Raw genomic sequence first — 20,482 nt, forward strand, 5'->3', positions numbered from 1 at the left:
CCAACGGCGTCGCAGCCACCGCTGCAGCTGGAGTCTGTGGCCCCGTCGTAGCATGATGACGAGCTCGAGCTGCCGGACTTCTACTACGATCGCTTCTCCAACGACTCTGAGATCGACGAGTGGAACGAGACATTCATAGCAGACGCGTGGGCCGAGGTCACGGAGGAGCAGACCGTGGCCTCCTTCAACGCGCAGCGCGACCAGAGGTCTAGGGGCAAGTGCGTGAGGAGACCAACGCTGCTATCTTCGAGCGCGCCGTCGAGATCTCGCTCGAGTGGGCACACAGGAGGAGGTTGGCCGCCTCCTCATGGTGGCCGAGTGGTAGAGGATGCTTGAGGTCAACCCTCAGGCCAGGCCGAGGTGGCCGCCCATGAGGAAGCGTGGCTCTCCTAGAACGAGGAGTCCCGTCAGTGGCAGATGACGCTGAAGGCCTATCGCGGAGCAAGGGGTGGAGAGGGTTTATTTTAGTTTAGTTTAGTTCAAACGTCATTCAAACTTTTGTAAAACCTAAATTTGAATGAAATTTTGGAGTTTGATTACATTTGTTTGTTCAATTTTTTTTTTAGATTTTTATCAGGTCCCTGGTCTGGGACGGCCCTGCCCAAATGGAGAAGAAGGTGTGTGCATACCTGTCGGCGCCTATTTAGGGCGATAGGGGAGATTCTCTAGAGTTTTGATAGCCAGTACTAGTAAGAAAAAGCCTACTGTTGGCGTGTCAAATTCGTCCACCGGTCACGGGGTTTGCGCTTGCATAGCCTCGTGAAACCGAGAACTTAGGGTTTTCGCTACGCGAAACTAGATAGACCGGATTAATTTTTTCATACAGTCTGACGCGATGTCTCGACTAACCTTTTTTCTCTAAGGGCATCTCCAGTGGCGCGACGCATTTCAGACGCCCAAAAGTGGTCGCGAGCGTCCGTTTCCGTCGCCCAGCGGACATATTTTGTCCGCGCGTCCGTTTGCGTCTGGGTGTGCTCCCACCGGGGCGACCCATTTTTTGAATTGCAACATATTAAAAACATAGAAAGTAGTACATATAAATGCATAAAAACTATACAAAGTAGATCTATAGGCCTAGACTACTTGCTTCCTGACGGGCCAGCCCCGTCGTTGCGTAGCTCCGTCGACTGCTTCTCCGCCGCCTCCCGTGCGGCCGCTATGGCTCGGTGCGCCGCCGCGTCCTCGCGCAGTGCCTGCTTCAGCCCCGCGTTGGCGGCATCGTCCTTGAGCGTCTCGAAAGACTCGACAATAGCCCTCTGCTATGCCGCCCTCTCCTTCGGCGTAGACGCATCAGGGTCATCGGAAGACCAAGATATCTCGGAGTCGGAGTCCTCTGCGGCAGCGGCGGCCGCTAGGCTGCGCTGTTCCATCTCGGCGTCGACCGCTGCATGCCGCAGCGTCCCTCACCGGGTCGAGGAGGCCGCCGGGGCTGTCGTCGTCGTCGAACTCCTCCTCGGAGCTCGAGGTCGGGGGAGGTGGAGTGGGAGGTGAAGGTGGAGGTGGAGGCGCGGCAGCCTGGCCGCTTCCGGCGCTGCTCATGGTGGATCTGGTGGAGGCTGAGCGAAAGCGGCGCTACGGCAGCGGCGGCTAGGGTTTAGTGGGGAGGAGATGAGATGCTCGCGCCCCTGTTTATATAGGTCGGAGGCAGGATGACGGCCGCGCCACGCGTGGCATCGCCATTACTACGTGTGTAGAGGTAGGCGACGGCCGCGCGCCACGCGAGGCATCGCCATTTACGCGGCCGCAGACTGCCGAAGGGACGCCTCGGCGCTAGTACTGGAGAAGAAGACGCATCGACGCTGGGTCACTGCCAGGCGGGCCAGACAAAACGTCCGCCAGACGCGAGCGAACACTTTCAGCGTCCGCGCAGCGTCCGCAGAGACGCATCCGAGTCGCATATTTGGGCAAGGTTTGCGTCTCCGCGGACGGCCCGGTCACTTTGCGTCGCCCCGCTGGAGGTGGTGCCAGACGCATTTCCGGTCACGGCGGACGAAATCGGTGGCTCAGCATGCGTTCGCGCGGGCCCTAAGAGCATCTCCAGCCGCGTCCCCCAAAGCGTCCCCCAAAGCAATTTGGGGCGCGCCGGACCAAAAATCAGTTCCAGCCGCGTCCCCCAAAGCCCATTTTTGTCCGGCGCGGCCCGATACGGTGTCTGGCGCCCCGAGCCCGTCCCCGTCCCACAGGGGACGCTCCGGGGACGCCGGACACAACGAAAAGCGAGGCGGGGAGTGGCGGGGCCGACCCGTCAGCGGCACAATAAATTTTAACCTAACCGTCGCCTACCTCGCGACGGAAGTTATTGGCGCGCAGCGACGGTGCAGTTCCCGCAGCGACGGTGCAGTTCCCGCAGAGGCGCAGCGACGCGTCCCGTCGCGCCTAGCTCTGCGTGCCGGTGTTAATGAGCGCCACCGCTCCTCCGCCTCCCTCCGGCCTATAAAAGGGTCGCCTCTCATCGTCCCTCTCACACACAAACCCTAGCGCCTCTCTCCCAAACCCTAGCCGCCACCATCTCAACAAGAGTCGACGTCATGGTTCGGACCCGCGCGGCATCCAGAGGCTGCCGGACTCTTTCGCCGAGTACGTCGGCGCCGTACGCCTGCGCACGATGCATCTGCGGGAGGCTTCGTGCGGCTACTACCGGTGGATCGTCGACGCGATCTACGACGCGCGCGGCAAGATGTACCTCAACATCGGCTGGGAGAAGTTCGCGCGCCACCACAGCCTCGAAGCCGGCTTCATCCTCCTGTTCTCCTACTTCGGCAACAGGGACATGAGCGTCAAGGTTTTCGATGAGAGGCGCCGCCGCCGGGACTACCACAACGACGGGGACTACCACGGCGACAGCAGCGACGAGAAGGACGACTGAGTGTTGTTTCTTCGCAGCGAATACGTGCATGGAGGTTTCTACCTGTTCTTCCTCGCAAGAACCAACAGGGGCACCGTCACCAGCTGGATTTTCCAGTTTCGGTGGTGACTGTGTGTGCCCTCGAGTGTTCTTTCTTGGCAGCGAACACACGAAACCTCCGATGACCGGCCTAGTTAGGTTTAGTTTTTTTGCAATATTATATATTTGTGTCCACCACCGTTCCAACTATGTATTAGTTTGTGGAAACCATGTTCCTAACTATGTCTTCGTATAAACCACATTCCCAATTATGTATTAGTTTGTGGAAATTGAAATAAAAATGTCAAATAAAAGTATTTTAAATGTTTGGGGGAGGCGTTTAGGGGACGCGGCTGGGGAGCGACGTCCCCAAATGCGGCACGAACAAAACACGTCCCCCAAACGCTCAATCCGACGAGGTTTAAGGGACGGACGGGAGTGGAGATGCTATAAGCTCATAAAACGGCGGTTATTGTGTGCTAGAGTTGCTCTTGTTCGCTATGCCCACTCTCCGCCACAGCCAAAATTCCAACTCCGCAAACTGAAGAAGCAAAACCCTCAACTTATCCCGCCGGCCTCCATCTACGGCGGCGGCGGCAGCAGCAGAGGTACGGCAGCGGCGGCAGCAGCAGAGGTGCGGCAGCGGCGGCCTCGTGTTTGCACTGGCTCTCCCCTCCATTTTATTGATCTGCTTCTCCGAGCCTCGCGACATCGAAATCTAGCAACAGCGAGTCAGCGACCAAACATTCCCCATCGCCTCCTGCTGCTGCCCGCGGTACATCTTCCCCCTCCGCACTCCTTTTTTTCCTCCAAGGTTGAAATGGACATTTCTTTGAATGCGATGCAGTATCATTTTTGTACGTTCAGATGGTAGGATTCTGGCGGAAATTTGTATCAGGGAGTGCAAAGGGAATTGATAGGAAGTTAGAAACTGGTTCATTCATTGTACTATATCTGAAACCAACTGGATATCCGGTTCAAGGTACTGTATAAAAAAAGATGTGTTCCACGGGATTCGGGTTTAATTTGCCTGCAGATTATAATGTTGTATTCTTGTCACAATAGTTTGGTCTAGAGTTCTGATGATTTAGAAATACCTAAGTAACCAAGCTATCGATTATGCACCCTGTAATGAATCACCTAACAAGCTATCGATGTTCCCTGCAGATTTCTCTAGATAGTCCATCTAGCAATAAAGTTTGTCCCATAGTTACAGGATTCCTGGTCTAACTTTCAATCCCAATCTTGATCGATCAAGCTTGATTTACCGGATGCCCCTGCTACATCTAAATCTGAGATAATTTAGGGAACTCATATATGTACCTTTCCTACAAGTTTAGGTGTTGAGTTGAGTACTAGTAATTCATTAGCTTGAGTGCTCTAGGTTACATCATTTTTTCTGTGGTATTTCGAGATTTGTGGTGTTCCAAAAATACATTCATAGCCATGTTTATTGTTTAGTTTCATCCTGTTCCCTGAACACTATTTCAGAAAATAGCGGTAGTTTCATTTTTGTAATCTTGAGAGGTTTAGCTCAACTGCTACATTGTTACTATTTTTTCATGTAATTTGACACCTTAGTTTAACAACGGATTTTTCTCCCCAGGGGTGTGACACCATCCAGCACACGCAATACTGCTCTTAGTGCTGATTACTGAACTACTGTGGTGTAATGGGAGATCAGTAGATCACGTCTGAATATTTACATTGACTTCTGAGAGCAAGGTCCACATAGCAGTGAAAGAAACTACAAAGATAAAAACAGCTGTTGGAAATTCATATCTTCGCTGTTCAGACTCTCGGTCCCACATTGCAGCACTCACTAATTTGATCATAGTAAATTCACGCAAGAAAATTTCCCTAGATGACTCCACGCCCGCCTGGTGCTTTGCTTAGTCGCAAGAATTGTCCAAATGAGCCATCGATGGTACACAACCCTGTGAATTTTTGCCACCCTCAGCTTCCTCAGCATATGCAATTTGCACAACCGTCCTATGCCATGAATATCTCCGCCCAGCAATTCCAACAGCAACCCCTATACCCACCAAATGTCCAGTACGTTGTTGTTCAACCACAATATGCTCAGTACTCTCTACCACCGCCGCCATCGCGTCCACTTCCTCCCTTAGTTATGACATCAACGCCAATGTCAGATGTGGGCACTCCTCGTATGGCAACTTGTCCAGACAGAAATGACAATGCTGAACATGAGCGGACTGCTAGGCGATTAGCATGGACGGAAAACGAGGACATAAGACTTGTAAGCTTGCCAGTTCTTTTCCTTTTTGTGCTATTTGGATCTTGAATGTTTTTAAACATCTTTTTTCTGGAATTGCAGATAAACGCTTGGTTGACTAGCTCCAGGATCAAGAAGCAAGACATGTACTACTACTGGGCAAATGTTGCGGCTGTATTTAGCAGTACCACACCTAGAGATCGGAGAAGGGAAGTGAAACACTTAAAGGGGCATTGGCATAAGATATCCAAGAAGATTGCCCGCTTCGACAACTGCTGGTGCCAGGTCAAGGCAAAATATCCTAGTGCTGTGTCTGACACTATGGAACTGATGGACAAAACATGGGCGATGTTCAATGAGGAAGCACGGGCGATGTACCTTGAGGAAGAGAAACATCGTTTTGCCTTTGACCATTGCTGGAAAGCTCTCTGGGAGCAACCCAAGTGGAAAGCCTACATCTCCTCGTTGTCCTCGAAAAGAAGCAAGCTGTCTGAGTCCGAGGACTGCACGTCATCCTCTGAAGATACTGTTGATGCCCCTGATAAAGAGATTGATGAACATGGTTGCAACACAGTAAAGGAGAAAAATGAAGGTAAAGGAAAGATAGCATCTTCATGGGAGTTGAAAAAAAATGTCCAATGCTTATCAGATCTTCAGAACATGCGAAAGAAGAAACGGGAGGAAATGACAAGGTTACAACTTCTGCACTCAGACCAAAACCTTGAGCTTTCCAGAATAGAACAGCTAGGAAGTAAGGGCAATGATGCGTTAATTTTAGAGAAGCAGCCAGAATTATTGATGGCTGGCGTTTCGTCGTACAAAGAGTTTCTGCCTGGGAGTGAGCTGTTGGTTGGCAATTCGAAGTTCAGTGAGTATCAACATGGTAGAGCATTGAGGGAAGATGAGCCTGAGGAGGAAACACTTGAACAGGATTACAATACACTAGACGATGATAGAGCAACAGCCGGGGAAAAGCTTCCTGGAAAAGAAACAGGCCCACATGTTTGCAAGAAGCCAGAGCATGGCAGAGTAAGGCGGGGCAATGTTCCTGAAAGAGAAACTGGTGCGCAAAGTTGCAAGTTGACAACGCTCAAACGAAAACGCAAAGGCAGGGCATTACCTTGTTTGTCTGAGGTGCAGGAGGACATCAAACATGCAGTGGATCTTCAGACCATGCTTATGAAGGATCATGAGAAGATGTCAGAGGTACAGCTCCGTCTCTCCAAAGAGAAGCTTGAATTTGCCAAACTAAAACAGCAGGAAGCAAAAGACAAGAAGGAAAGAACACTTCACAAGAATTATTCAGAGTTGTTGATGGCTGACACCTCCAGGTTCAACGACTTCCAGAAGGGAGAGTATGAAAAGGCGGTGAGGCGGATGGGTGAGATGCTATTTGGTAAAGATGATAGCTAGCATTCATTTCGTAGGTTATGTTAACTAGCAGTAATGTAATGTGGGTTGATGTTGTTATATGTTGTGCGCCGGTTGAGGTCGCTTAGATTCTCGGTTTAAGTACCTCTACCTCGAAGGTTCCATCATCCCTTGTTGGATCTAGCTCACACTTGCTTTTCTAACGACCAACTTATTTCATGATTGATGAATTTAACTTGTGGAAGCATTGAATTGTAAGCGCCCAACTTATGACCAGCAGAGTATTTCTTTAGGCATGCTGCATCTTTTACATAGACTAGGAGGATGATCATCATGCACGGTTATGTTGTGCCGGTTCGTCATGCCATGCCGAACTTTTGTTCCCTGCTGGTTCATTGTGCATCAGGCCATTATCTTGGCGTCCCATTCACTGTACTCCTGATAGGGAGGAAGCAAGATGTTGGCGTCACTGGAGGGTCTTCTGTTGGCTGCAGCTCCAGGATCAAGAAGCAGATTATTTCTTTAGGCAGAGGTTAATCTTGCTTCTTGAGGAGATATCCAGCAACATTGGAGAACCAGCTGCCGCTCTTGTCCTCCTCGAGAAGCTCCTCGCCTGCAAGATGGGGTTAATTAAGCAATGAGCCAATATGAGCACATGCATGATGATGCAGCTTAGCTTAATTTTCTTGAACTTTGATTGGGCATTAAAATAGAGGAGAACATAAAAATGATGATCAGAAGATCTGAACAGCGAAGTGGTAAAATGGTCTTTTATATTTCACTGCAAATAAAGGTTCTTTATTTATGCATGTTACATCATATATGGCTTTTGATTCACATGTTATACTCATTAATTCAGACATATCTGGTCAATGTTGTTCAATCAGTAATAGAGCTAATATTTTGCTTTATTCTTCATCATGGAATCCCTAAATAAGTTAGAAGTGGCTCTGGAGTTGTTAGTGCTTAGCAAGCTGAAGATCTTCATCTGAAGGAGAAAAGTAGAAGAGAGCATGAGGTGTGCTTAATAAAATATTAGTGAGTTGGCAATGTGTATGAGATAGTTGGTTGAATTTTTATCACCTGCCCGCAGAAAATTCTACCGAGCAAGAAATGCCGAAACTTAGAGGCACAACGGGAGATGTTAGAGGAGACAAGGAAGATGAGGATGAACCCCAGGTTTAGTTCTTTCAGTATTTTGTTCTTCTCTTGCAGGTTTTGGTAATTTGCCATCACCATTTGTTTTTCAAGGGCCCTTAATGCTATCCTTTGTTTAAATACTCATTAAAAGAAATAAACTGGTGCTTGGGGTTAATATTGTACAGTAGTCACTGAGCTACGTTCAGCTCCTAAGTTTTGCTGAGTTTCCTACAGGAAAGCAAAGCAGGGAAGAAAGCAAAGAACAGCCGATGTGTAGTCGATGTGGCTTACGGTAGGGCAAAATCAATGACGGTAAAAAGGGTGTTTGTGCTGGCAAAGGAAAGAATGAGAAAAAGGCGAAACAACCTTGTGAAAACGGCCAGACTACGCAAGAGAAAATGCACAAACTGTTCCAGAATGGTATGAGTGAACGGAAACAGGGCTGTTCCGTGAAGATGAAAGACAACTCCATTGCAAAAAAATTAAGAATTCTTTGAAAAACTGAGTGCTCTTTTATTCTTGTACTCACTCCGTCTATAAATAGTGTCTAGATACATGTAGATTTAGACAAACCGGAGATGTCTATTTATGGACGAAGGTAGTAACATTCTTGTATGATTTGCCCTGAATAGTTTCCAGGCTGCCTTTGCTGGCATCTCACAATGTCTGAAAGCATCTTGTGCTTCCCATGAGATGTGGACCGTGTGCTTTTTTCCTTTGATCTGTTGTTGACACTTGACATTGTTCTTTCACTACTAACCTGTTAACCGTAACATTAGCTGGTCAATCCGCTTATCTTTTTCTCTTCATATTCCGCAGGCATTTTTTTCGCCTCGTCTTTGGAGCATGGTCAGAAGCCGGCTTGGGTTAACCTCAACATAAATCAATGGACACACAGAAATTCAGTGCAAAGCTGGTTGGCGAATATGTCTAGCAAGGCAAATTGGCCATGGTGCCACTTACCAGTTACCATGCTATCTTGAGAAATTTGGAAAGAAAGAAAGGTGAGGGTTTCCATAACAATCATCCTTGCAAAGATGAAGAGCGAGGTGGCCAACTGGGCGACCATCGGTGCAAAACATAGGCTCACTTAGATAACGGGAACTTAAGTTGTACTCCCTCCGTTCCATATTGAATTAACGACAACTAATGTGGAACAGAGGGAGTACTCCTTTTGCTGTCGCTGTTGCACAACAAGCCTCCTTTTTCGAGAATACTCAAGCCTCCTTGAACAGGCAAGCAAGCATTTTACATCTATATTCAATGCTCTCCTGGCCGGTAAAGCTTTAGTCGCAGCACACAATAATTTTGGCCCTTTACTTTATGCTGCTTCCTTAATTCAGATCCCCGTGCCTCTTTACCGACCTGCTGGTTCTTGCATCTCACGATCATCTGTCTTTTCCGAAAGCCTGGACAGTCTGCAACTCTGCATGCATCACTCATCGCAATCTCTGTCAGAGTGCTGATTTGCTTGTGCTGTAAAGACTCCCCATGAGACCACCACGCCATCTTCTTTGTACTAGGGGCTTCTTTGTACATATGTGGCGCCTGCAGTTGATGCAATCATGCATACGGACATTAGCTCCAGCAAGTGACGAGATGGCGTCTCGCCCGAGGGCTAAGGTTGAGGACAGCGCGTGGGTGGCCGACGTCGAGAAGGCGCTGACTGCCGGTGACCTGTCGGCGGAGGTGGCGCTTTGGCGGTGGCACGCCATCTACCGCGTGCCTGCGTGCATCAAGGACCTGAACCGCAAGGCTTACCAGCCGCAGGTGTTGTCCCTGGGCCCTTTCCACCACGGCGAGCCGCACCTGCTGCCCATGGACCTGCACAAGCGCCGCTCGCTCCTCCACTTGCTCCGGCGCGCGCGCAAGCCGCTGTCGGAGTTCGTCGCCGCCGTGGCCGGCGTGGCGGAGCAGCTGGAGGGCGCGTACCAGGGCCTCGTAGACGACTGGCGCTGCAAGGAGGAGGCCGAAATGAGGGAGAGGTTCCTGGAGCTGATGGTCACCGACGGCTGCTTCCTGCTGGAGGTGATGAGGACGGCGTCCGGGTGGGAGGTGAACGACTACGCGCCCAACGACCCTGTCTTCAGCAGCCACGGTCTTCTCTACACCGTGCCCTACATCCGCCGCGACATGATCATCATCGAGAACCAGCTGCCGCTCCTCGTCCTCGACAAGCTTCTCGCCGTCGAGACCGGCAAAGATGGGGTAATTAACTGAGCAAGGAGCCAAATTGAGGACCTGAATGATCGATATCGTGCAGCCTAGCCATTTGATATTAACTAGTGTTGCATAGAGGAATTTGCAGATCAGAAGATCCAAACTTTAAAGAGTAGTCAAATGCTTCTTTATTCATGCATGCTTTCCTTTTGATTACTTTCTTTAGTTTATGCTTTATCTTTTGCCATGCATATATAGTACTGCCAGAAAGTAAAAGCCAAGTGCACCAGGTGACAATTGATTTTGGTTGTTAAAATGTTGTCATTGGCAGCAGAACGAGGACTTGATCAACCGGATGGTGCTGAGGTTCCTCTCCCCGGCTGCCTGGCCTCCGGTGACCGGCATCGGGCTGGCGCTCCACCCGCTCGACATCCTCCGCCGTAGCCTACTCTACGGCCCCACGCAGACGGCTCCCCCCGCGCCGCCGCATCACTCGGCCCCGGACGACATCATTCGTTCCGCGGAGGAGCTCTACGAGGCGGGAATCCGTTTCAAGCGGAGCCAGACGAGCAGCCTCCTGGACATCAGCTTCCGTCGCGGCGTGCTGCGGCTGCCGGCCATCATGGTGGACGACACCACGGAGTACATGTTCCTGAACCTGATGGCGTTCGAGAGGCTGCACGCCGGAGCCGGCAACGAGGTGACCGCCTACGTGTTCTTCATAGACAACATGATCGACACGGCGGCGGACGTGGCGCTGCTGACCTGCCGGCGGATCGTCCACAACACGGTCGGCAGCGACAAGGCGGTGGCGAAGCTCTTCAACGGCATGTCCAGGGACGTGGTGCTGGAGCCGCACAGCGCCCTGGACGACGTGCACCGGCAGGTGAACGCCTACTGCCGGAAGAGGTGGAACAGGTGGCGCGCCAACCTGGTGCACACCTACTTCAGGAGCCCATGGTCGTTCCTCTCCCTCGCTGCCGCCGTCTTCCTCCTCGGCATGACCGTCATGCAGACCGTCTACACCGTCCTCCAGTTCTACCAGGATGCCACCACCACCTAGCTTATCTAGCTAAGGCTCCATTTGTAGTCTTCTACCCTACTGATCAACTTATTCAGGTATCACGTTCGGTGTTTTAGACATCATTGTTTTTTATGATGTTGGGTTTCTAAATGTAATGACGCTATTATTAAAAAAAGGAGCGTCTAGATATAAGAGGACTGATTTTTATTAAATCTAAGTTGATTTCTTAGCTATTCAAAATTTAGTTTACAAGTTGCAATCTATGTGCAACTGAGAAGATATGATCATATATGTAACTGAGAAAATATTAGTTATAATTTATGTGCAACTGAAAAAATCTCAGTTGCAACTAGTACGAAACCGTGAAAATACCAATTGCAGCATGTGCGCAACTACAGCATGTGCGCAACTAGAAAAGAATACAAGTTGCAATGTATGCGTAACTATGAAAATATCAGTTGCAACCCATGCGCAACCGACAAAAATAACAGTTACAGCATATATGCAACTAAACAAATATTAGTTGCAGCCTGCATATGAGTTGCAATGCGTGCGCAACTAAAAAATACCAGTTGCAACCCACTTGCACCTTCCATATCAGCACGCATCACGAGACAAATCAAATGGCTAAGCAATCGGTTTAGACTTATTAAAAATCAGGTGCCTGGTTTCTAGCAAATACGGTCTCCTAAGAAACTAGGGCAGCCTCCACCTCAGCCTCTTTCATAGATCGATTCCCCCTTCGGTCGGCCTTGCCGTTGTCGAGAGGGAAGGGAAACCCGTTCTATGCGGGGAGTTTTTAACAAAAGTAGGGATTAAATAGATTAAGCTAGGGTTTTGTAGCTATCTTCTATCTGGCATCCGTCTCAATGGAGATGATATCGTCTACAATAAGTATTCTTCTTTCCTTCATTCGACAACAAGATCACATCCCACGTCAATGGTTGTGTTGGAAGGTTACAATACTCTGAGTGTGGACCTTCAGATCTTGATTCGCCGGATCAAATTTTGATCTTTTCTCAAAGTTGCAGCGAGGAGATTATCCTTACAATATTTGTCTTGGCTCCTACGTCCTCAACAATGGTGATTCATACTCTCGGCTCCCAGCAACGTCGACCAGGTTGTTTTTTCCTAGCATACTGTTGGGGCTACTTCAATAGCTACGCTAGTCTTGGTGTTGCGTTTGAAATTAAAATTATAGGAGACCTAGGTCTATGGTTTGGTATCTATTTTTGGATAAGTACAAGTTTCTAAGTAACACCTCAGCGATTTGAGATCTTTTCGGAAATACGTTTGTACAGGCAAACACGGATACACGAGCTATCTCAGCCTGCCATTACCAGGTGATTCGGACAAGTAGCACACATGGTACAAAATCCATTCTATTTCTCTAAAATGGTTTTGAAAAGAGAAGATAGTGATTTTTTATATAATTTTTTTGAAGAATTTTGCGCAAATTAAAATTTATTGGAATCATTTCTCAAAAAGATTTTTCATAAACATTTAAAATTCAAGAGAAATCCAAAATAATATTTTGGATCAAAGTTTATAAAACTTGAACTAGTCATTTGAAGTATCAATAATTCTTAAATGATTCATAAATCCACCAATAATTCCTAAATTGGAGTAAATAAATGTAAACTAAAAAATATATAAATCAAGGGGGTTAACTGCATGTCATTACTATGCCTAATAGCATGAATTATATCTTTAAGCACTATCTTACTAGATAATGATGTTATCTTTTCAGGAACATAGGTCCCATGCAAACCTAAGCTTTCAACTGCATTACCACACAGTTTAGGCAAGTTCAATACTTGCAAAGTACAATTCCTATCATTCCGTATTTTAAGGCAAAGTATTACTTCTACAATTATGAATATGACTATGTGGTAAGCCATGAAACCATGGTTTGTGTTGATGGTGTAGGCGCCATTGCAACTAATTATGTTTAGATATGATTACCAACAAATATTGTTTAGTGATTCTTGCGTGGTATATTATGCATTAGCCATGAGATTTACAATGGTTGTGCGGAAGTCAGTTGGATCTTCTTCCTTTAGCATATCGATGGATGATTTGATATGGATGGTGTACCAAGTGGGGACATGTGAGTTGGGAGACATGCACCTCCCCATCTGACAGGATGAGTGGTCATAGTTTATACTAGTAGGAATAAGGGCGTAGGCAGAAGATAACTCATAGCGCACCCTACTGCCACGTGCGCCACTAGTAGTACTAGTAGAGTACAAAATTTGGGTTCCCTACTAGTAAGGTGAAAGTGGATGAAGCCTCCATGTGTGGTTTTGTGACAGGTCAAGGGTGAAGTCCCTAATAATGCTTCAATTTTTTTATTTTGGCTGCATTTTTGTTATTTATCATTTCTTTCTCATGTAACATAATTGGTTTGGTCATAAAAAATACAGAAACCAAATATATGCCCATAAAAAATAGATGTTATTCAAAAATTCGCGTCAACTTTGGTTAATACCGAAATCGAACCGAATTTATATGGTTATTACCGAAACCAAACTATATTTTTATACGAAACTGTATTTACCGAAGTATTGAAATCGTATTTACCAAAAAACCGTCTTAACCGAACCGAACTAACCATATTGTTCGCGCAGCCGGAGTCGCCGCACATGGTTCGACCATTCCCCCATTTCCTAGTAAATCGAGCACCACTCTAGAATTAGGGAACAAGTTTGATGATTTCGCTAGAATGGTTGAGATTTTTTCTTCATGGTTCAAGGGGTCTCTATGTTCCGTCGAACATCTACATCACTCCATGTCCGCACCGTATTATGTCTGTATCTAACAATATCTGCTTGCTCTTTTTTATTTCTATGGTTTTTGTATTCGTTTTTTATTTCCACGGAAAAATATGAAAACAAGTATGGCACCACTTAGTTCCGTATGTTCCCTCTCGAGGCAGAAGCATTCTTCACATGTGGACGTGAGACCACTCTTGTTAGTTGTCCTCTTGGGACCGAAGCAAAAAAAAGTTATGATATGACTTCTCTCTTTGAGGTCAAGGTGGATGAGATCGGCTAACGTGCCTAGGACGACCGGGAATGTGCCTTGTTGTTGTTGCGGCCAAGTCGTAGTCGTCTGTCATGGACGCAATGGTCTATGTACAATGACACCGCTAGTGTCTGGAGTGTGCTTTTTTCTATGTTTGTGTAGAGCTTAGTCAGTCTTAGTGCATGCGCGGTAGGAGGATCCCAGTCTTTCCTTAGAGATGCCATGTAGAACTTTTGCTTAGTTGAAAAAGAGAGAAATAAGAAAAAGAAGGTTGTATTTCCTTATCTAAAGGATAATTTCTTAGAAAATAAAAGAAGACTATTTCATGGGTTGTACCACATGTCTCCCCTTAGCGAACTAATTTCTTACTAAAAAATAATTGATTCTCATTAATTACAAGCGGTTGCCATAAGAGGAATGGATTGTCTGGATGTTGTGGGGGGCTATTCTACCATTGTACACATTCTGCATGTCTTCGGTGCTTTAGATCTAGCTTTGTAAATGTTTCCATCCAATAACTTGAGCAGTTTGGGTTTCTTATACTAGTTCACTAGTGTTGCTGTCGAATCTCATCATAGCCTTCCATATGTGTTTTTTTGGCGAAGTTGTGATATGCACAAAAATATGTGATGGACTATATATTTTCACCAGATGACGGTTTTCATAGGATATTTTCTCTCCATCCAACCCATTGACACCACAATCAGAGCTGTCAAGCACACCCATGCCAACAATGGCTTGGACAGTGCGCAAGTGTCACTCTTCAGACTAATGTGCTATACAAGTACTGTAGCACCTAGAGTAACCGCTCATTAGTTCATTGGGCGTTTAGAAGAACAGGGGCACTTGATACCAATTTTCCCGATCCGATATCACAAGTTCGCATTATCTGTTCGCATCTGGTACAACAGACCAAGAAAAACATCTGACACTGCTACCTGAACGTACACCAACTATAGACCCATTGCCCATTTGGCAATAAGACAACTGTTTTCAGGCGTTGCTGTAGCAGATAAGGGCAGCACAAAATACAAACCAGAGTGATAGTTCCCAATCACAGCAATTACTTCCCAAGTGAAATCACCTGAACGGCATGAATAGATTCCACCAAGTAACGGCAATATCAACTGTGATGTATTGCGTGAAGAATGCCGACATCCAAACTTTAACATATAGACCCAGATGAATCACGTTTGTACAGCCCAATCATGACATCCAGTGTGAGAATGCGGTCTCCAATGGTTCACTTTTTACGCGGAACACATCCATTCTCGGTTAGGTATTCGACAAATTCATCAATTAGGTAGGGCCAAGCGCCTTCTTCATCGTAGTTGGATAACTGTGGATCAATTGTCTGCAATAACACAATAGTGAAATTAGGCAAGTTCAGAGTTGCTATTTCTACATGTAAGTCATTGTAGGAGCCATCTAGTTTTAATTAGATGTAGGCAGATAAAACTGAAAAGGACAGACTTGTTACGAATCACTGAACGCAACAGATCACAACACGATACTACGACCTAGGCGCACTAGCAGCTAACTTGTCTAATTTTCCTAACTGAAGTTTGACTATCAGATTAACAAATGACACAAAGTAGAGATGCATACACGCCGTTAAAATGTGTACAAGTTTACCCAGCAAAATCTGGTGATTAAAATGTAACAGCGAGGAGAGAGTTGGGATGACAGATGTACCTTGACAAATTCCAAAAGCTGAGACCATGTGTCCCTTGAGATGGCTTTGTTATGCCTGACCTGAATTTCGGTAAAACCACACCATCTTACACCAGTAACATAATGGGAATATCGAGACCACAATGACACATAACACAATGATCTGAAAATGGGATCAGATAGAGCTGCCATTTATGACACACCTGTACAAACTGACACCAATGATCAATTAGGGGCCAGTGCCTTTCAGCAAATAGCAACCTCCACATTCCAATAGCTGTCTCCAGTGCAAGAGATTTTTGGCCCTGCAAAATCAAGGGAATGTTGTAGGAAAGTATACATAGAGAACATCAAAATATTATTTATGATTGAAAAATAAGGTGCCAATTAAGACAAGGCCAACCTTTTCCCTAGCCCAAGCAAATGCAAAGTTGTAAATCTCACGGAACTTTTCTGGAAGACAAATACACAGGTTAGAACTTAAAACTTAGACATTGATGAATTCATTTCCCGCTATAGTATATTTTAATAGTACGTTCAATTTATGTGCAGTTCATATGAACTGGAATCAAGGGTGCTAAAGTACGTAGCCAAGTAGGACAAATATCCAGTTTCACATAAAAAAGGAAGCTTACGATCATCTTTTATCTCAGCCCGCAGTGACGGTAGTTTCTCATGGAGTTTCTCGATTGAATCTGCCCTGCAAACAACACAAGGAAATGATCAAAACAGAGAGAAAATTGCAGCATTGCAACAATATGTAAACTAGAAAATACCGCCCTTTGGAGAAGATAACATGTTGTGACAGTGCGTAATGGAATAATATTTTCCAGTTCAGTGCTATTAAGCAATAACCCTAATATCTACAGGCGTAATTTACAAGAGTTTTGAATAATCACAAACTTAACGATTATGAATGCAAATAGCACTCACCCAATTGACTGCAGACCATCAATGAATTCCTGACGAGTAAATTCACACATAGTGGCCGCTTTCATGTGCCATGATATGACAAGCTGTTAACAGCATAAATAGATGGGTAATAACAATGACGGACTGAAGATCACAGTATTAACTTGAAAACAAAGAAAAGGAAGGTTGCTGCAAATTAGAAAAAAGAAGCATGTGCTTATATCAAATATCAAACCGAAGTAACTTCAAATGGTGGAAGCTGCAGGAGTAGGTGCCACAAAAACTAGTTTACACTCAAACAGAGACTTCAATACAAAGAAAAGGCAGGCCAATGCAAATTAGGGAAAAAAAAGTGCTTATATCAAGTATCAAACATAAAACGAATTAACTTCGAATGGTGGCAGCAGCAGCAGCAGGAGCAGGTGACACAAAATCTAGTTTACACTCAAACAGAAAACTTAACTAGAGAGAAAATAAAGCAGGTCGCTGCAAATTAGGGAAAAAAAACATGTGCCTATATCAAATATCAAAAGAAAACGAATTAACTTCAAATGGTGGCAGCTACAGAAGCAGGTCCACAAAAACTAGTTTACACTCAAACAGAAGAGAACACAACGGTTTACTCCAAAAGAACTGAATCACATACCATGACAACATCCTGAGGATCTACCTGGAAAACAATCAAATGACATATATACATTAGAAACTTGTAGAGTCAATGTGATGGTGTTACTAAAGATAATGAGAAAAAAAAAGTATACCCATCTATCCCAACTCCTAAGACGAAACAAAATATACGATGAAGCACAATAGTAACAGCACCATTTAATTTGACCCCTAAAAAGTGAAGATTCCCCCATATATACCATGTAAATGGACAATTGAACTTCAGTTTGGTTATTGGCCACAGAGAATAGGGTAATCCAACAAATACATACAGAGAGAAGATAATTTGCTAATATCTGATCTAAAAACATCCTAATATCTTAAGTAAACAACATCCTGCTAACTAATAAAATCCATCTATTCATCACCAGTTAGATTGTAGCAATTATCCAATATATAAGAAACTATCCAATGCCATACAGTAGCAATTATCCAATATGAAAGCTGCCTCAAAATTTCCTTCCCCAGACCCTGCTTAAAGGGGTATGCCCTTTAAAAGAATTATATGGTGGACAAGACATGCTCAAATGTAACTGGAGACTAAAAGAGAGTGAGGGGGAAAAAAGATGTTCCTACCAGCAGATCATTGCAAAGTTGTGATGTGCCCTCCACCATGATCATATCAGCATCACGTTCTGACAACGAAACAAGATACATTCATATATTAAATAAATTTGCAAACAGAATGAAAAATGGAACAAATCAAAACTGAATGTACAAATGCTAGCGTCGCAACTCATTCTCAGAAAACTATTAGATTGATCAATGCAATGAAATTTGATACCTTTATATCTGTTGTAAAGATCTTCAAGCTGCCGAGAATTGGTCACAGAAATCTGTGGCTGGCTATAGAAATAATCAAAAGCTCCTTCCAAGTGCCAATCGCTAGCTTTCAGTGCCTGAAGGGCAACCTTCTCGCTGCATCATCAGATAACACAATCACTTGCTGTTCTAAGGACAAAAATAAAATTGTGACAACTGGACTCCTTAGTCCTTAAAGACAGTGAGCAGAAGAATTTGATAGGCTCATAAGTAATCTTTTATGTTGACATCCAACAATTTCATTTCATATCCCTGGTCAGTATCTGTTATGCACTTCAAGACTTGCAGTGCTGAGTTGTATGAGCCCAAACGATAGATTCAGTAAGTTCAACATTGATATTACTGTATCGTATTTCCAAGTTGTTAGCAAGTTACCAACTAACTTTATAGCTATGTACGACATCAGCATCACCACTTACGAAGTTGCTATAATTAATATAGAGAAACAAGGATCTATAATAACTAAACAAACAAGTGACAACCAAATCTCAGTCCAAATATTAAAGATAATTATATACCTTGCGCCAGTTATGGCCATGAACTGCTGCACCTTGTCACGGCTTCCTCTTCCCAGCTTATGCTGCAAACAATAAGGACAGAAAAATTAAATTAAGCAAACATTATCCCACAGCCTATGTTGCCAAGACACTGGAGTGCCACAGTGATTGAACCAACTAGTTCAACAGCAGACAGACTATCTTTCTACTTATAAAGATTCAAGTTTGTGATCGTCGGTTCACTCATTTTCTAGCCTTTCTCGTCTAAACCCTGACAAGTGCGAGCATACAACCTACAAGCATAGCAGCAAGCCAGCAAGCCAGCAAGCTACCGCCTCCACCACTGCACGCAATAAATGAAGCATGAAAGTGAATTCATTTGACGTCTAACTTGAATAAACTATGATTTACATCTATTTTTTCCAAAGCATAGCTTGGGACTGCAGAAATGTAATGGATAATCTGGTTTTTATATGTTTATTCTACACTGGTATAGTGTAAGCATGAAACATGGAAAGGACACCTTAAAAATGACCCCAAGCACTAAGAAATGCGGAAACGAAGAACCCACCGTTCAAATACAGACTCAAAATCCACCATCTTCTCAATCTAGCGACTTATCGAATCCACAACAGAAAAACCTAGCACTCGATAGCGAGCCATACTTCCGGTTTGGCCTGGTAATAGACTCCGTTGCTACCCAAATTCGGCGGCGATTGTTTGCAGGGCAGGACGGTATGCACAGAAAGTAGATGCGAAATAGCTTACCATGGCTACGGATGGACGAGGATGAGGGTCGTCGCCTGCGTAGATCTGCCGACGGCCGAGAGGGGGAGCAAGGAGGACGGGATGGCCGTCGATCTGGTCGCGGACAAGGATGGGGCGGCAACCTATCGCCGGGCCGACGCTGGAGAGGGTCGCCGGGAGACGCGACAGCGAGAGGGGAGCTGGGAGGCGTCGGCCCTGTGGGAGAGGCCAGGTTCTATCTAGGTCACCAAGGGTGGTCGCATCCACTGCCGAATGATGATATTGGACTTGGGCCGTGTGCTCGTGTCCAGTGTCGAGTCGTGTTGGTATCTTTTCCCTACAATGTCAGCAGCTGAACAGCTATTCCAATTTTAGAGTGATGAAAATGCAATGCAATGCATTGATGGAGAAGACTTAGGTAGGATCAGATCTTAGATAGGATTTATGAGATTAATTTTTTGCAAAGACAAAACATGTTTAAAACTTCTGAAAAAAAAAAGACAACACACATCTATGTTATATATGCAATGCCAAAAATTTGTAACTTCAAATTCGATATACACTTAGAGAGACAAAAAAGATAAATCTGGGTGTGAATAGTGTGAAATACTATTCAACCAGATCTGACACTATTCACAACAGAATTTGTCTTTTTTGTTTCTCCAAGTGTAGATTAGTTTTTGAGCTGAATTTTTTTGGAGTTGTAGATACAACCTATATGCATCTTGCTAATTATTTTCAGATTTTTTCGCATAGCAAAAGTATGATTTCTCTAAATTGATCCTATGATCCTACCTAATGGGGAGATCCTATACAAGTCTCCCCCATGCATTGATCGTCCTTCAACGTGCTGCTCAACTCTCCCAAACCATAGATGCGAAGAAAGGGTTGAATAAAACCTCTGTAAATTTTTGTAAAGCTTAATGTTGATGCTCCTTTCGATGCGGATGTTCTCCGTGATTCATGACAGTTGCGAAACCTTCGTTGCCACGAGCAACAATAACCCGGAGTTTGTCTATGATGTAATGTCGGTCCAGATACACGTCTTGAAACATGGTGTAATTTTGGCTCAATCTAGGTGATGCAACATTATATGTTATTTAATGTGGTCCAATCAATGAATAGGGAGGCTAAATGGAGTTTCCGCTGCAACCCTTGGTGATTGTTATCAACTGGCATTCGAATTTCGAAATGTTCGGTTTGAATAAATTTTCCGTGAAGCAAATTCGGTATCTCATGAATTAGCTAGGCTAGCCTACGGGGTCTGTCCAAGTCTGGTTGGATGAGCCCCGAGATTCCATTGTACAATGATGTAACTTCTA

At 45.2% G+C, this 20,482-nt stretch overlaps 3 protein-coding genes and 1 long non-coding RNA gene across 5 annotated transcripts; 3 read left to right on the plus strand and 1 right to left on the minus strand.

Annotated features, from left to right (window-relative positions):
- Window positions 1-3,526: 3,526 nt before the first annotated feature.
- Window positions 3,527-3,869, plus strand: LOC139831273 (uncharacterized). The gene is made up of 2 exons (XR_011745967.1): window positions 3,527-3,659; window positions 3,752-3,869. It is a non-coding gene; the product is annotated as an uncharacterized lncRNA (long non-coding RNA).
- Window positions 3,870-4,705: 836 nt separating this feature from the next.
- On the plus strand, window positions 4,706-6,768 carry LOC127300697 (uncharacterized). Its single transcript, XM_051330848.2, has 2 exons — window positions 4,706-5,144; window positions 5,223-6,768. Exons 1-2 carry the CDS (start codon window positions 4,749-4,751, stop codon window positions 6,531-6,533), a joined length of 1,707 nt encoding a protein of 568 aa, XP_051186808.1. The 5' UTR covers window positions 4,706-4,748; the 3' UTR covers window positions 6,534-6,768.
- Window positions 6,769-8,875: 2,107 nt separating this feature from the next.
- On the plus strand, window positions 8,876-10,949 carry LOC127300698 (UPF0481 protein At3g47200). 2 transcript variants are annotated; one of them, XM_051330849.1, is made up of 2 exons: window positions 8,876-9,839; window positions 10,123-10,949. In XM_051330849.1, the coding sequence occupies exons 1-2, from the start codon at window positions 9,123-9,125 to the stop codon at window positions 10,852-10,854; spliced, it is 1,449 nt and encodes a 482-aa protein (XP_051186809.1). In that variant the 5' UTR covers window positions 8,876-9,122; the 3' UTR covers window positions 10,855-10,949. The 2 variants fall into 2 exon arrangements, with proteins under 2 accessions (XP_051186809.1, XP_051186810.1); XM_051330850.2 differs by having other exon boundaries at window positions 8,992-9,839; window positions 10,126-10,949.
- Window positions 10,950-14,698: 3,749 nt separating this feature from the next.
- Window positions 14,699-19,362, minus strand: LOC127300699 (uncharacterized). Its single transcript, XM_051330852.2, has 11 exons — window positions 19,182-19,362; window positions 18,435-18,496; window positions 17,879-18,012; window positions 17,671-17,729; window positions 17,075-17,098; window positions 16,450-16,532; window positions 16,152-16,216; window positions 15,920-15,969; window positions 15,720-15,821; window positions 15,538-15,597; window positions 14,699-15,196 (listed from the first exon to the last, which is right to left on the minus strand). Exons 1-11 carry the CDS (start codon window positions 19,182-19,184, stop codon window positions 15,086-15,088), a joined length of 753 nt encoding a protein of 250 aa, XP_051186812.1. The 5' UTR covers window positions 19,185-19,362; the 3' UTR covers window positions 14,699-15,085.
- Between the last annotated feature and the right edge of the window lie 1,120 nt (window positions 19,363-20,482).

This window comes from Lolium perenne, chromosome 5, assembly GCF_019359855.2.
Source record: "Lolium perenne isolate Kyuss_39 chromosome 5, Kyuss_2.0, whole genome shotgun sequence".
NCBI lineage: Eukaryota > Viridiplantae > Streptophyta > Magnoliopsida > Poales > Poaceae > Lolium > Lolium perenne.